Genomic DNA, 17,500 nt, shown 5'->3' on the forward strand with positions numbered 1-17,500 from the left:
AATAAAACAAATCAGACTTTCTCCAGAAGAACAAATATTAGAGGAAATACTGTGAGAAATTCCTGAATCTGTTCAACATCATTTGGGAAATATTTGAAAAACAGGAAGAAAAATAATCACATGAGGGTGAATAACTGTGACTTCATCTGTATTTAAACTGTGTGCAGGGAATCCTGAACCCCATGCAGGGCTTCCTGAACACGCTGGCGTTTCACGGCTGGACGGGTCTGGATCTGGACTTCAGTCGGCAGAGACGTCGCGAGCTGCCCTGGGACTCGGCCTCCACATCTCTTGCTGGAGGATTCACTCCTGTGGTCGGATCATCTTTAATTTACCAGAGCCACGTGCAGGAGATCAAGAAAAACCTGAGCGCCAACGGAGGCCAGCAGCCGTCGGACGCCATCAGTGTGCTTTCTGAAGGTAACGGAGTGCAGACGGAGCCAAAAAACACACCCGTTTACATGGGCTGGTGATGCCGAGGACACACTGATGAGCTGCACAGTCAATACAGCACATACAAACACTCAGATGTGAACGTGAGCTGTGTTTATATACATGTGAATCTTAATAAAAGGATCAACATTAACAGAACATGCACTGCTGCTTTATAAACACTAACAAACACTTACACACCTGCTTGAATTTCTTCTGTTGAACACAAAAGAAGATACTTTGAAAAATGTTGGAAACTTGTAACCATTGATTTCCATAGTATGTGAGTATTTTTACTACTATAAAATCAATGGTGGGTAGCGCTGTCGCCTCACAGCAAGAAGGTCGCTGGTTCGAGTTCCGGCTGGGTCAGTTGGTGTTTCTGTGTGGAGTTTGCATGTGCTCCCCGTGTTTGAGTAGGTTTTCTCCAGGTGCTGGAGTTTCCCCCACAAGTCTATAGGTGAGTTGGATAAAATAATTGTCCGTTGTGTATGGATGTGAATGAGAGTTTATGGGTGTTTCCCAGTGTTGGGTTGCAGCTGGAAGGGCATCTGCTGCGCAAAACATATGCTGGATAAGTTGCCCATTCATTCCACTGTGGCGACCCCTGATTGATAAAAGGGACTAAGCTGAAAAGAAAATGAATGAATGAATGAATGGAAGTCAATGGTTACAGGTTTCTAACATTTTTCAAAATATCTTCTTTTGAGTTCAAAAGAAAAAAACTAACTTGTAAATGTTTGTAACCACTTAATGGAGAGTAAATAGTGAGCAAATTAAAGATTTTTGAGTGAACCGCCCCTTTAAATCTTCAGATAAATGTAGATGTACAATGCATGATAGATTAGGCTGTTATTATGCAAGGAATAATTCATGCTGTAGAATTATTAAAAGTTTCTCAGTGATGGGTTGCGGCTGGAAGGGCATCTGCTGGGTTAAAATGTGCTGGATAAGTTGGTGGTTCATTCCGCTGTAGCAACCCTGGATTAATAAAGGGACTAAGCCGACAAGAAAATGAATAAATAAATGAATTATTAGAAGACTCTATTATTAGGAAACAATATATTCTAAACTAACCAAAAAAGCTGCATTTAGTTTATCAAAATTACACTGGGTGACACGGTGGGGTGGCTCAAGGGTTAGCACTGTGGCCTCACAGCAAGAAGGTCACTGATTCAAATCCTAGCTGGGCCAGTTGGCATTTCTGTGTGGAGTTTGCATGTTCTCCCGTGTTGTGGTGGGTTTCCCCCACAGTTCAAACACATGCGCTATATGCACTGTGTAAAACATATGCTGGAAGAGTTGGTGGTTCAATCTGCTGTGGTGATCCCTGATAAATAAAGCGACTAAGTCAAAGGTGCTCACTAATGCAAATTTGTAATCAGCCAATCACATGGCAGCAGCTCACTGCATTTAGGCATGTAGACATAGTCAAGAGGATCTGCTGCAGTTCAAAGCGAGTATCAGAATGGGGAGGAAAGGGGATTTAAGAGACTTTGAACGTGGCATGGTTGAAATGGTTGTTGCTGACAGATGAGCTGCTCTGAGTATTTCAGAAACTGCTGATCTGCTGGGATTTTCACGCACAACCATCTCTAGGGTTAACAGAGAATGCTCCGACAAAGAGGAAATATTCAGTGAGCGGCAGTTCTGTGGGCGCAAATGCCTTGTTGATGAGGCCAGAGGTCAGAGGAGAATGGCCAGACTGGTTCCAGCTGATAGAAAGACAACAGTAACTCAAATAAGCACTCGTTACAACCGAGCTCTGCAGAAGAGCATCTCTGAACACACAACACGTCCAACCTTGAGGCGGATGGGCTACAGCAGCAGAAGAGCACACCGGGTGCCGCTCCTGTCAGCTAAGAACAGGAAACTGAGGCTACAATTCACACAGACTCACCAAAACTGGACAATAGAAGATTGGAGAAACGTTGCTGCTCTGATGAGTCTCCATTTCTGCTGACACATTCGGATGATCGGCTCAGAATTTGGCCTCAACAACATGAAAGCATGGATCATCCTGCCTTGTATCAGTGGGTCCCGTCTTGCTCTTAATGTATGTGAAGCGATGCATGTGTAGAGCAGGGAGGGATGCGGTGGAGAGGGGTGCACGACAAATTTGAGGACCGGGGGGGGGAGATGGGCTCTTTCCGGGAGATTATTACCAGTTTGCGAGCATCCGGGAGTCTTTCACTGGACACTCCTGGAACTTCCAGGAGACTTGGGTGGTCTGACATGCAGTACATCACATTGCACATACACACTTCAACGTGTGTGACACCACTGCACTACAGGCTGTAGCTATTTGGAATTGTTTTATACACAATACACAGTTATGGTCAGAATTATTCGCCCCCCTTGAACTTTTTTCTTTTTTAATTATTTCCCAAACGATGTTTAACAGAGCAATGAAATATTCACAGTATGTCTGATAATATTTTTTCTTCTGGAGAAAGTCTTATTTGTTTTATTTCGGCTAGAATAAAAGCAGTTTTTAATTTTTTAAAAACCATTTTAAGGTCAATATTATTAGCCCATTTAAGCTATATATTTTGATAGTCTACAGAACAAACCATCATTATACAATAACTTGCCTAATTACCTTAACCTGCCTAGTTACCCTAATTACCCTAGTTAAGTCTTTAAATGTCACTTTAAGCTGAACACTAGTGTCTTGAAGAATATCTAGTCTAATATTATGTGCTGTCATCATGACAAAGAGAAAATAAATCAGTTATTAGAGATGAGTTATTAAAACTATTATGATTAGAAATGTGTTGAAGAAATCTGCTCTCCTTTAAACAGAAATTAGGGAAGAAATAAAGGGGGGGGGGGCAATTCTGACTTCAACTGTATATTAACAGCTCCCTTACACTGTCGTAACGTTTCATGTTTTGTGCAGACTCACACATAGACAATGTGCTGCAGGGAGTTGAAACCTTGGTTGTATCTAAACCCAGCCACAGTCACTCACCCTGCAACCCAAGAGTGGGTACTCACTAAAGCATACTGTTTTTGCAATACTATACATTTGAACAGATTACTCAGGCCGCATACTGTTTATCACATACACGACCTGATAAAAGTCTTGTCATCTATCCAAGTTTTAGGAACAGTTAATAATAACTGGTCTTCTAGTTGATGGTTTGGTGTCAGAAGTGTCTCTATGAAAGGTAAAGGCCTCTAGATTTTGCTTATTTGAGCTCAATAAATCTGATCATGTCTTGATTATTAATGATTTGATCAGGACAGTAAGCTCTGACTCTGCTCAGACTAAAGTCTCATCACTGAACAGAAATAATGTCCAGTAGAGAATATAAAGTCCTGCTGCAGTGGAGACAGAGTGAATATTGTGTCTGACTCCATCATGAGCTTGGAGGACTGCATCCATACATCTCTGACATGACTCACATCACTGATTAATAAAGTCATCTGGAATGAAGAAGAAAGCGTTCAGCAGGATCCCAGAGTTCATCAAGAGTCTTTGTGTTCATCTTCAACGCCTCCTCCTTCATCTTCATGCTCAATAATGTTCATGTCTGGTGACTGGGCTGGCCAATCCTGCAGCAGCTTGACCTTCTCTGCTTTCAGGAGCTTTGATGTGGAGGCTGAAGTATGAGCAGGAGCGCTATCCTGCTGGAGAATTGTCCCTCTCCTGTGGTTTGTAATGTAATGGGCAGCACAGATGTCTTAATACCTCAGGCTGTTGATGTTGATCATCCACTCTGCAGATCTCTCCATACTGAATGAACCCCAAACCATGATGTGTCCTTCACCAAACTTGACTGATTTCTGTGAGAATATTGGTCCATGCTGGTTCCAGTAGGTCTTCTGCAGTATTGGTGATGATTGATGCAGATCAGCAGAGAAATCCACCTTCTGACACTTTTACACATCATCAACCAGAAGTCAAGTTATTATGTGTTGCTCTTATGACTGAAATCCACCACACGACTTCTGTCAGGTGCAATTTCAGATGCAGCCACTGTGTTCCCTAACAAGTGTACAACTAATGAATATCCACAATGGACTGTGTAATTTTGCACACTGAATGAAATTCCCAGTCTGACCACAAGATGGCGTGCAGAGAGGAATCCTATTGGTGTAAGTTTAATATAATTTAATTGATAAATGAACATTTACTTGACAGAAATACATCACATTACTGATATACAGTTCGCTTGTGAGTTCAGACTGCAGGATTTTCAATGTAGCTGCATCAGATGTGTTCACACTGTATGGTGGATTGGTGAAAGGGGGTTTCACACTGCACAACTTCACAGTCACCAACAACTTCGTCTCGTTCTGCAAACTAGGCTACATCTCACAAACACACGTGAGAAGTGACATGGAAACAACACAAGGTCACGTGGTATATCTTTTGTTATTAGAGAGAGAAGCCTTTAGTGGGGTAGAAAGTGTACTTATTTTGCTCACCTGGCTTTTGGTTGTGGTCAACCAGACAGAGGTGCTCCTGCCAAATTTACACTAGTTTTTCCTACATTTCTTGGGTCAAAATAGACTGAAAATGAGCGCTTTTAACTTCTTCCACAGCCTGCAGATACCCACACTAGTGGATGCTGCTCTCTCATTGGCTGTAGGTGATCGTCGATGTGAGCACATTTCACAGGCCATGGTTTTGAATAGGGCGAAGCAGTGGCGCAGTAGGTAGTGCAGTCGCCTCACAGCAAGAAGGTCGTTGGGTCGAACCTCAACTCAGTTGGCGTTTCTGTGTGGAGTTTGCATGTTCTCCCTGCCTTTGCGTGGATTTCCTCCGGGTGCTCCGGTTTCCCCCACAGTCCAAACACAAGCGCTATGGAGAATTGGGTAGGCTAAATTGTTCGTAGTGTGTGAATGTGTTTTTCCCAGAGATGGGTTGCGGCTGGAAGGGCATCCGCTGCAGAAAAACTTGCTGGATAAGTTGGCGGTTCATTCCGCTGTGGCGACCCCGGATTAATAAAGGGACTGGAAGAGATTTCCACTGCAAATATATCTCTGTTAATGAACAGTTTCAGTGTTTTGTGTTCATTTGCTGTTGTGAATTGCATTATGGGATGTTGGTCTCTGCTCTGTCCACTTCTGATGGTGAAAATTCAACTCTACAGTTTAACAAAGTGACGTTTACTGACATTTTAGTAGTCTGAGATGATATATGTATTAGAAATAATATATAGTGTGTAAAATAAGAGAGAACGTGCTGCAGTTTATTACAAGGTTTCTATAGTGTAATATACAACACCAACACAGACAATACAGCACTGCAGACTAGGCTTAGCCAGGAATATATATATATATATATATATATATATATATATATATATATATATATATATATATATATATATACATATATATATATACCGTAGGATCTAAAAATAGCAACGGTGTCAGTTTCAATACCGGTATACCGTCATAAAAACAATGCACTTATAGGAGACAAGTATTAAGTGAAGTTTATTTATAAACAAACTTTGAGAGGATCAGGTGCTCATGATTGCTCACAGCTGTTCCAACTTTAGCTCATGACTAATTATCCTATCAGACGATCCTCAACTCACTACCAGACTTTTCTCATCTCAATATCTTCATCTCGAAGAACAATTAAAAAGAAACAATTAATCCCAAATATTTAAGCCAAGCTCTGAGTACACCTTCAGCATCCATATCTGACACTTAGCTACAATAAGCAGGAGGGGGAGTCATCGAGATCTACCTGAGCTCAAACTCCCCTCTCGCCCTGCAACGGGAGGGAGGCCCTGGGCTTGAGGATCTGATAAGCTCAGGGCTCTCTCCCGGGATAGCACGCCAAACTCGCCTTATTATCAATCATCAGCTAAGTGTGAACTCTTGAATTATTAAATATTATTTATTTAATGCCTAAAAATGCGTATGCATGATTGTCATCACTGGACAGAGTGGAGGAGAGAGAGAGAGAGAGAGAGAGAGGTGAGGTAAGATGGCGAGTCATCCACCAAGTGACCTGGACTCGCAAAAGAACACAACCCCTGCAGTTTGGCAGTATTTCGGGTTTTCACCGAACGAGAATGGAGATGTGGCAAATACGAACTGGAGGTCTGCATTCCCGCTGCTTTTCCGCAAGACCCGACCAGATTTCCTGCGGTGCGGGAATAAATTTCCAAATAAAGTGCCGGATCGGTCAGTAAATCTGGTGTAATTTGAACGGGAGCGGGCAGTCTAACAATATCGCTCCCTAGCGAGCAAGCACACTCGCTTCCGCGTGGATGCTGTTAAAGCTTCAGGACACCCTGGAGAACTTTTTTTTTTATATTAACAGATGTGTGTGTGTTGAGCATCAGTTAAGACACTGTTAGCACCTGTCAGCTGTAATTGTGGGGAAAACTGGATAATTTTGAGCTTTTGTCAGCTGATTTCAGCTTCCGGGTTTAAAATGATTTTTGGGGCGGATCAAAATCGGCGACGTAGCGCAGTACTGCAAGTGCAATGATGACGCGTCGGTTTCTCATTATTATTCATAGCGGAGCTTTCTTATCCTATGAGAAGAGCCGGCTGCTTAATTATTCATGAGACCTGCCAGAGTCAAGCCCGAGCTGAGAGACACGGAAACCACGGCACACTATTGAGCCGTTCATGAAGGCTCGTATGTGTTTGTTTTCATGATCCACGGGGTTTGTTGCATGTTTTCCCCAGCGATCTTGTCAGGGCCGGTCATACAGCAAAGCTGTGTGTGTGTGCTGCTAGCATTTTTGTCGGGAGAGCAGCACGAGAATTAGAGAATGGCGGACGCTGTCTTTTATCAGGAGTTCGTTCACATTCAGACACATCGCCGTGCTGCTGTGTTTGCCTAAATCCTCCAGATTACCAGCAGGGCTGATTGTTAAAATAGTCAGGAGACCTGCTGCACTGAGTCTGCTGGATACGGGGATTGAGGGAGAAGTCCTCATTTATAGGGTTTACATGAACACACTTATCTTCATAATGATATAAATTGTGGTTGTGTGAATATGAAATTACGAATAACAAATGTAGCAGGGTACTAAATCACTGTTCATTTCTTTGCATTTTAACTTTGTAAACTATAAACTCATGCGTCTCCTCACGGTTTGTCTCATTTTGTGAGCTAACTGACAACAACAGTTGTTCGCTCACGTTCTCCCCTGCTGGCCACGCCCACTCCTGCCCGATGCTCGCGGAGCTCCGCCCATTAATCATGCATCTTTTGAAAAAATTCTGAAGTAGACTTTAACCGAAAGTGGGGGGTGTCATGGCCCTTTAATGTGTGTGTGTGTGTGTGTGTGTGTGTGTGTGTGTGAAAGAGAGAGCGTGATGCTGAGTGTTGCTTGTTTGTTGCTGTCTATGGCGAAATAGGGAGGATCAAAATTTGGATACCGCCCAAGCCTACTGCAAACTATTACACACGTGCCGAAGTGTCACTTTTTACAACTGATCAAGGTTAAAGTATGTTGGGGGAGAGATCTAGATCCCATAATGCAATTCAAAGGCAGAAATAAACAGGGGGAAAATAAAAACATGAATCAGAAAATACAGAAAACTGCTCATTTACAGATTATGTTCGCAGTGTAGGAGCATGATAAGAAAACAAACGAGATTAGAAACAAATGTCATTACGTGGATTTAAAGTCCAGGTTCAGGACTGGAATTAACTACTGTTCTCTGTCGTATCTCACAGATTCAGAGTCGAGTACGGTAGAAATCCACATTTCCAGCGAGCAGCGAGAATTTGAGGAGCTGAAGCGAAACGGAGCATCGTGGGAGATTTCTACAGGCTAAAGATTCAGAAGAGTCATTTGCTGATCAGCGATTCCCTGAACAAATGCTTCTGTCTGAGGCCCGTTTCTGTTCAAGATTTCTCTAAGAACTTCTCCAGACTTTAAGTTTTAAAGCTTTAACCTGCACTTTGAGCAATATCTCTGGTTAAACTGCGTTCCTGACATCACTCTAGGCTACCTTTTGAGTGTTTTGTTTTAATCCTCTGTAATTCAGTGTACACTATTACGTGCTTCGGGTCGCCTTCACTAAAGCTCTACAATAAAGCAGATCCATTGAACTTCAATCCTCAAATCTATACTGCATAAACAAACAAGCTGATCTTCATCACACACACTCTGTGAATGTTTGGGTTTTCCCTCATCAGTGTGCAGTATTGCAGCAGTGTTCACTCGGTGGACAACACTCGACTCTCACTGCTATTTCGCCCCAAGTCTAGGGGAAACAACATGGGCATAATAAACCAAGAGAACAAATGTCAACCCAGGCTCATTCTGAAAACGTAGTCCAGCGGACGTTTCTGGAGACCGCGAAATACGTCCCGGAAGGTATTTATGGCTGCATTTAATTTTTTTAAGCGAACGCTACGGGGCGGTGTGGTGCCGTTTCCTTTCGCGCTTGCCAGCTGACCGCTTACCTCCGTGTGGAGGGCTTTCCCGCCGAAGTCAGTTTGTCCGGTCAGCTCATCGTGTGCGTCGGTGGACTTCAAATGCAGAGAGGAGGAGTTGACAAAGGCGATTGGGTTCGAGTCCGGGGAAGAGCAGTTTCAGAAACCAGGTAAGACAAAAACAGAATCCAAAAAATAAAGCGAACGAGTTCATAACGGGGAGAACGTGGTGAAATCCGAAAAACAGACGAGGGTTTTTCTTTTTCTAGACAGCTTTTCTAAATTGTTGCTCGGGTTTAGGGAATTGAGCGGGCGGGCGGGTCAATCGGTAAAACTTGTTGGGTTCAGGGAAGGAGGAGAGTGGGTCAGCCGATTGGCCGGTCGCGCAGTCAATCATTCGGTCGGTCAGACAGCGGCCTCTGGTGGGTTGACATGAGAACAGCGCGGGCGCGAACGGCACTCGCGAGAGACGCTTGAGATACGAAAAAGCGCACACAGCAGCCTCTCACGGATTCGCGAAAACAAAAACTGCACAAATACGTACCTCCCGGGACGTATTTCGCGGTCTCCAGAAACGTCCGCTGGACTACGTTTTCAGAATGAGCCTGGGTTGACAAATGTGTTGGGGTGGTGGATTTCCTAAACAAAACAACGCCAAAGATTCCCTTCGGTCGACAACCAAACTCAGACACTCAGTTCAGAGTATATGAATAGATTTATTATAGAAAAATGTAAATATAAATGAGCATCTTTTCAGGGTGACCCAATTAAAAAAAAAAAAAGTACAGGAAGCTTACCTTACTCCCTAAACATAAACATAGTCAAAAGTAGTCAAATAAAGAGGCAGGTCACCCCTACACGCTCAAACTCTTAAAATAGGTTAAGGTATGAACATTAGTACAATATTGGTTGTTGGTCGTCGGCCGGAGGGGTGAGGGAAATCCAGGAGCTCCACTCCCAGCAACAGTCGCATCGCAAATGAGCTCCCCGAACCCTGCCGGAAGCTCCCTTATATACAGGCCTCCAAGACCAGCAGCCAATCAGAACACGGGATCATGCCGGTATGGAAGCCTATGAAACAACAGAAAAACAACAAGAAGGCGGGGCAAAGAAAAAAAACATAGTACAATTCGCAATAATAAGTAAATAAACTTCAGTCGTAACACTGCAGTAAAGGGGGATTTTATTGTGATAAAAGCAGGACGGTGTTCATAACAGTTAAAGCAGCAGATTATTAGTGTGTGTGTGTGTGTGTGTGTGTGTGTGTGTGTCAGTAGATTTTGTGGTGTTAAAACTCTGAATTCTTTATTGAAACAGGTTGGTGGTTCTGCAGTCAGGCCGCATCTTGAAGTCTGAGTCTGCAAGAGCCTACAAGAGTCTCTTACAGTGACGAGAGTCAAGAGTAGTCTAAAATGAGTCTGATTTGAGACAGAGCCGTCTCCTCTATAATCTTTTTAGAAGAGGGCAGTGACTAGAGGTGGAGTTGGCTAAACAAAGCATGCAAATGACGTTTAGGTGAAAGAACCTGCCCAAAGCATTTGCTTCACTTAAGTTTTGCACACACAGTTTTAAATTAAATGATATAATTAAAAACCAAAGAATATGACTTCAGCTTTATATATATATATATATATATATATATATATATATATATATATATATATATATATAATTGTTAATATGGAACTAGATTATGTAAATTATATTTAACACTGTGTTTTTGTTTGATATTAATGAACCTTACTGCAAAATATGACCTGCAATTCTTTAAAATCAATTTTAAAACGACAAATCCCAGACCATCAGAACACCTTTGATGATTTATGCACATTATAGACCAATGATATTTCACACTACAGATCTGGAGAGTTCAACAAAACACAACTCATATATTTGCATGTAAGAGATCAGTTTATTCCTCTTTTTCATCCCATCACAGCTGATCCTGACACAGAATCTGATCTCCACACCACGCAAATCACATTTGCTGCCAATCCAGCAGGCACAGTGCGCACAAAATCAAAAATAACGACATAAAAGTATGAAAGATTTCCAGAAAAAAATGATTGGCTTATAAACATATATACACAGTTTATAAAATGTGTATTTTCAGTCTCATTTACATCTTTACAGTCATTAAATGTACATCCAGTGAGGAGATCACACATACCGCCAGCTATATACAGATCAACACAGCATTATTCACCCTCCTGTCAATTTTAATTCTATGTTTCAGATGTTAACATTTTTCAAGTGCCGTTTAACAAAGCAAGAACATTTTTCACAGTATTTACCTCAATAATTATTTTATTTTAGTTTGGCTGATGCACAAAAAAAGTGTTAAAGCATAAATAGATGGATATATGTGCTTTTATTGGATATTTTAGGTGTAATATTTATTTATTTATTTAAGTTTTGATTAGTTTTCAGTTTTAAATGTAGCTTTTATTTTAGTAAACAAATCTAGTTTTGTTTTTTAAAATAATATTTAGTTTTTTTATTGCGTTTAATTGTTTTAATTATGTCTTATTACTTATTTTATTATTGTTGTTGTATTAACTATAATAAATAAAAGGTTTAAAATAAAAAGTTTAATTTTAGCTTAACATTAAATAATTTATCATAATTGATTTTAATTTATAATCATTTATATAAGGTTTTGCATCTTGCTTAAATAAGTTTTCCATTTTAATGTAGCTTGACATGATTTTAGTACACGATCATATCTAGTTTCGCTTTTATAATAAAATTACATTTTATTGTGTTTATATATTATTTTTAATAAATATAATGATAAATACTTACCATATTATATGCTATTACAATTATTATTATTATTTTAAACATTTTATTCATGTTTTTACTACATATTTCAATGAGATTAGACATTTGACAACATTTGATAATTTGCCACAGTTTTGGGTCTTGTTTAAATTAGTTTTCAGTTTTAATGTAGCTTAACGTGTTATTTTAGTAAACAATCATATCTAATTTTGTTTTTATAATAATATTAAGTTGTGTAATTGTGTAATAATTGTGCTTATATCTTATATTTAATGAATATAATACTAATTACTTACCTTAGTGTGTACTATAACAATTATTATTATTATTTAAAACATGTGTTTTTAGTTCATATTTTCAGTGAGATGTTTAATTTTAGTTTAACAATTAATAATTTATCCAAGTTTTGGGTCTTGCTTCAATTAGTTTTCAGTTTTAATGTAGCTTGACGTGTTATTTTAGTAAACAATCAAATCTAGTTTTGTTTTTATAATAATATTAAGCTTTTTATTGTGTTTATATATTATATTTAATTAATATAATACTAATTACTTTCTATATTATGTACTATTACAGTTAGTATTATTATCTAAAACATTTTATTAATGTTTTTACTTTAAGATTTTAGTTTAACCTTTAGTAATTTATTAAAGTTTTGGGTCTTGTTTAAATTAGTTTCCAGCTTTTATTTTTGGACATTTATTTATTTTAGTAAACAATCATTTCTAGTTTTGATTTTTATAATCACATTTGGTTTTTATAATAATATAATGAAAAGGCAAAAACTGTAAAGGTCAATATTATTACTATTTGTGTTTTACATACTAGATTTTATATTTGATAACTATATTACTAATTATTTTCAGCATTATGTACTATTACAATTAGTATTATATGCTAATACTACCAAAATTAATAATAATAATAATAATAATAATAATAATAATAATTTTTTATTGTTATTATTATTATTAAAAAGAAAAATAATAATTGTTATTATCATTACTATCATTAATATTAATAATAACAAGAAGTAGAAAAAGAATAATATCTTAAATACACTTTTTATTTATGCTAATACTTTATATTTTCAGTAAAAATAATCTGTTAATAAAAAAGTATAATTTTGTTCATTTAGATTGGCACTTGGCGAAACTATCCAAAAATAAATTAAGATTTCACAGGAGGGTGAACAAATTAGCCTCCAACTGCATTTAAAATCTGAGAGTTATTCATATTAATAAAATCTCCTCCCCGCAGGCTCTACGTTCACCTCCATAACGCTGGAAAACATGTTCCCGCTGCTCCTGGTCTGGAAAATCAGCTTGTAATAAAACTCTGAAGGAGTTCCTGGGCGTCCAAATATTTGTTTTCTTACTGCATGGGTAAACATCGGACGCTCGATTTCCTCCAGTTCGCTGTTCAGCGTTCAGTTTGTGTTTCTTTCAGCACTAAAGGCTTTAGCTGCACAATCCCACGTTCGAGATTCTCCGATCGTTTACTTCCGTAAATCAAGAACACAGACCTGGAATGATATCGTTTATACACTGTTATTGACATCAACTATGAGAAACAATATTACAGTGAACAATGAAGCTGGGAAAATGCATTAGTTAATTGGGTTTCCTTACTAGGCATTTAATGAATATTATACTAATTATTTTTAGTATTAATAGAGTTTTTATTATTATTTTTATTATTATTATTATTATTATCATCATTATCATCTCGGCTATATTTATTTATGCTTTTACTTTGTATTTTGTCCGTAAATCAAGAACACAGACCTGTAATATTAATATATAAAAGCTGGAAAAAGGTAATTAATTAATATCTTATTTAATTGTGTTTCCATCAAATGAATTTAATTAATACATTTTTTTCAGAATTATTTACATACTAAGTTAGTATTATTATTATTATGATGATGATTATCTCAACTATTTTGATATCCTTATACTTTATATTTTCAGTGTAAGTATTTTTTACACAAATTTTTATCCAAATTTTGGGTCTTGTTGCAAAATGAGCATTAGAAATGCCAAGTTAGAAAGACAAAAAAAAAAAAAAAACTAACACAATATGTACTAAAACTACAATAAAAACTAATAAATAAATATAAAAGTAAAAAATTAACACTTAAAATGCATAAATAAAAATATTTGAAAAAATAAAAATAAAATATTACATAAAGCACAAGAGAGATATTATATTATATAAAGAGGTAGTCAGAATAATAATAATAATAATAATAATAATAATAATAATAATAATAACAACAATTATAACAATAACAATAATAATCTAAAAACACAGATTAAACTGTTTTTATGCATTTTAAACACATTTTGACTATATGGTTGACTATATGATATGAAAAAAAACTTAAGTTTTAATTAATTAAAACAAAAACAAATATAAATTGCACTCTAATAAAAATATATATTTTCAAATGATTTAGTAAGTGAAGACGCACCGATCCATCAGACGCACTCGCTCCGACTTTATCACCAACACTGTTCCAGCAAACCTCGAATATTCCTCCAGTTCCTCTGTAGCTGTTTACCAATGATCCGCTCTGAGGACATAATTATATTCATATCAGTATTCAGAATCATCAGTGTGTGCGCGCATAACTATGTTTTTGCAAATGTTTTATGTATGTAACTGTATCTGGTGAGAGTTAAAGCTGCAGCACTGACCATCGTGTCCCAGATGTGAACACACTTGTCGAAGGATCCGCTGGCCAAGAACTTTCCGTCAGGACTAAAGGCCACGCTGTAGACTGGCTCCTGATGTCGGGTGAGTGTGTGTGTGCAGACGCCACGGTCCACATCCCATAATCGCACCGTCGAGTCGAAGGATGCACTGAGGAACGAGAAGCAAAGCAGAGGAATCACGGACCATGTGCCATTAGCCCCTTTCACACAGTCATACTGGTAAATATTTGGAAAATTTCCAGAACGACTTTACCGGTTCAAACAGGCGAGGATGTTATGGAATTTTTCCGAAAAAGTGCATTCACACATCCATTGCAAAATAGCGTTAAATTCTGACATCATTAACCAGAAATGAGCTCTAAACGGCTGTGCTTGTGTTTGTAAACATTTGACTACATCACAAACTCTGTGGATGATCAGTATTGTGAACAACTTCGATGAAAACGTATAGAGAAACACTTTCGCATGCTGAGATGTACATGATATGTGTGTGCTGGCACTCACGGGCTGTTTCACGGGCACACGCAAAGCTCGAAGGTAAACAAACAACGGCTTATCATAAGCATCTAATCGATAATTATCTACACAGTTGGCGTTAAGATGAACATATAAACGTGATCTGACTAACATCTAGCAGCTAAATGTGTCTGGGAAAATATTTAAAGGCTTTTATTCTCATAAACTGCCCGGACGTGAATGCGTCTGACTGTTCTGATTGGCTTAAGCAGATGTCTTACGTTAGCACGTTCTAGACGTGCACGCGCTCTTTCCGGCAATCTTCCTTCTGCGTTCACACAGCGCCGCATTCCAGTATTGAGGTATCACAAATGCACACCTGAGGTGATGATGTCATGAAGAGGACTGGCTGTTACAACCAAAGACCATAGAATCACCAAGAGGCGACACTCTTGTGTAATTTAGGAAACAGCCACTAGATGGCGCGGCAGATATTTTGGAATGAAAACTCCAATAGAACAACAGCATATTATAAGTCTGAAAATAAACTATTAAAAGTGCTGATGATTGTGATTAGTGTTGTATTGTTGTCTTTCAGGTTGTATCTCAGCTTTAATATGCTTTTTAAATAAATAAATAAAAAACAAAGCAGATGCTCGCCATCACAACAGTAATGGGTTGCAATAGACGGCCGATCACTTTTACTTAAAAATGGCGTAATCCAGGGATGTTGCTGGGCGCTGCTGTTGCAATGAAACGTTCTAATGAGTGTCGCCTCTTGGTCATTCTAAGCTCTTTGTTACAACTCAGGAGTGTATTTACGATTGAAGTCAGATTTATTATCTTTCAAATATTTATCAAATTATTCAGGAATTTTTCACAGTATTTCCTATCATGTTTTTTCTTCTGGAGAAAGCCTTATTTGTTTTATTTCGGCTAGAATAAAAGCAGATCTTAACAATTACAAACTTTACAATTGCCCACTGATAAAGAGGAATGGTCTCTATCAAATTTTAAATGCTTTATATGGGCAATATAGGATCATTCTGGACTGGGTACATAAATCTGAAGATGCTCTGTGGGTAGACATTAAACAAGAGCTTTGTAACCAGAAAACCCAAATTTCCGACAAGCTAAAAGAAAACCCACTCAAAACATGGTCGCAAATCAGAAGATTGCTTAAGTACAATCAGAACCTGCCTATTCCATCCACACTGACCAGGATTACAAAGTTTTATCATATTTATATGGGCTCTCAATTTGGTAGCTGGATTAATTTGGGAATATACAGGACATATGATCTCTTTCATGAGGATATTTTTATAACATTTGAAGCATAATACTATCCCTAAAATTATTTCTTTAAATATCTTAAGACATTTCATTCTTACTGGACGCGGCAGTCTTACCTTGAATAGCTCTGATTCTTTTCGGATTGATTCTTTCTCATGAATAATGAAGTGAAGCACTATATTTCCAAATTTTACTCAATGATAAACCAGTAGCAGACAATCTGATTTCAATGCAGAAGACATGAAGAACTTAAAATGTGACATTGACAGAAATGTGTGGGATGATATTATCTGACTACCCCTGAATATTTCAATCTGCAACAGATTTAAAGAAATGCAATTTAATATTGTACATAGAGCCTACATATCCCCAAATAAATATAGTACAATAAGTAACACTGTTTCAGCTTAATGTCCAAAACGCAATAATAGTATCGGCACATTCTTTCATTGTCTTTAGGAATGTCCTTTGATTGCTGATTTTTGGAATATGGCCAATATATTTCGGTGCATTTGAACAAATCAGACTTATTAAACAGGTATACTTAGTAAAATAATATTTTTGTCACCAAACATCTTTAAAAATAGAAAGACACATTTAAATTCACACAAAATATTGCAATAACGTCAACTAAATTTGATATATTTTTTGTTTCTCTTAATTGTTCCTCTTTTTTAACTATTTATTGTATATTTTTTCATAACGTAAATGTGTGCATAAAAATTTTTGGACTGTTATTATAAGTTTTTTTTGTTAGATGAGCTCCAGATTTGTCTTTAGTACTGACTAATCTAATGTATATGCACAAATATAATATTGTTAAGCATCCTGTAGAAAATATCAATCTAAATATGAATCTGTGAGGGGTGCACTCATATATGCTGAGCACTGTATATTAAAACCATATTTAAAATACCTAAATTGAATAATTTTAATCAAATTAAATTAGTAATCATAATGGATGTTACCTGGCTAGCAGGATGTTAGCATTGGGGTTGTTGCTGCCGATGCCCGTGGGGCTCCATTTGATGGTGTAGATCTCTTTACTGTGTGCTTGAAGATCGTGAACACATGAATCCTGCTTCATACTCCAGATCTGCCACGGGAAGAAACATGTCAGCAAACTCTAAATCATATTTAATATTTCATGCTCAACAGTCCATAGTGCATTTGCTTTGAAATGATCCAACATTGTGTTAGATTAGAAATGTGGGTAAAAATTAAGAATATTAGCATGTGTGAAAAATGTCTACCTTTAAAGTCATGTCATCTGAACAGGAAGCGAGCAGCATCCCCGACGGGTCCCATTTAATGGCGTTAACTTCATTCTGAAGGCAGACAAACACCGTTTATTCACCTGTCATTCACAGCAGTACCATAAAGCCAGATTAGCAGGTTAACCAGTTAAGTTTGTTTCATTTGACTTTAGGTACCATAAATA

At 37.8% G+C, this 17,500-nt stretch overlaps 2 protein-coding genes across 4 annotated transcripts in view; one reads left to right on the plus strand and one right to left on the minus strand.

Annotated features, from left to right (window-relative positions):
• The window catches only part of gpr143 (G protein-coupled receptor 143), a 35,113-nt gene extending 26,628 nt beyond the window's left edge, over window positions 1-8,485 (plus strand). The window contains exons 8-9 of the mRNA NM_200822.2: window positions 168-420; window positions 8,102-8,485. Coding sequence (NP_957116.2) covers window positions 168-420; window positions 8,102-8,202 — 354 coding nt within the window. The 3' untranslated portion in view covers window positions 8,203-8,485. The remainder of the gene's footprint in view (window positions 1-167; window positions 421-8,101) is intronic.
• A 2,213-nt stretch (window positions 8,486-10,698) lies between these two features.
• Window positions 10,699-17,500, minus strand: part of tbl1x (transducin beta like 1 X-linked) — a 33,008-nt gene continuing 26,206 nt past the window's right edge. The window contains exons 11-16 of one of the 3 annotated variants that reach the window (XR_012384988.1): window positions 17,313-17,387; window positions 17,028-17,155; window positions 14,293-14,458; window positions 14,067-14,168; window positions 12,864-13,115; window positions 10,699-11,016 (exon numbers count right to left, since the gene is read on the minus strand). Coding sequence is in view for 2 of the 3 variants with exons in the window: in XM_073911998.1 (XP_073768099.1) it covers window positions 13,333-13,377; window positions 14,067-14,168; window positions 14,293-14,458; window positions 17,028-17,155; window positions 17,313-17,387 (516 nt within the window). In the remaining variant the exon portion in view is untranslated. 3 annotated transcript variants of the gene reach the window in all.

The sequence above is a fragment of the Danio rerio genome, chromosome 9 (genome assembly GCF_049306965.1).
Source record: "Danio rerio strain Tuebingen ecotype United States chromosome 9, GRCz12tu, whole genome shotgun sequence".
Taxonomy (NCBI): domain Eukaryota; kingdom Metazoa; phylum Chordata; class Actinopteri; order Cypriniformes; family Danionidae; genus Danio; species Danio rerio.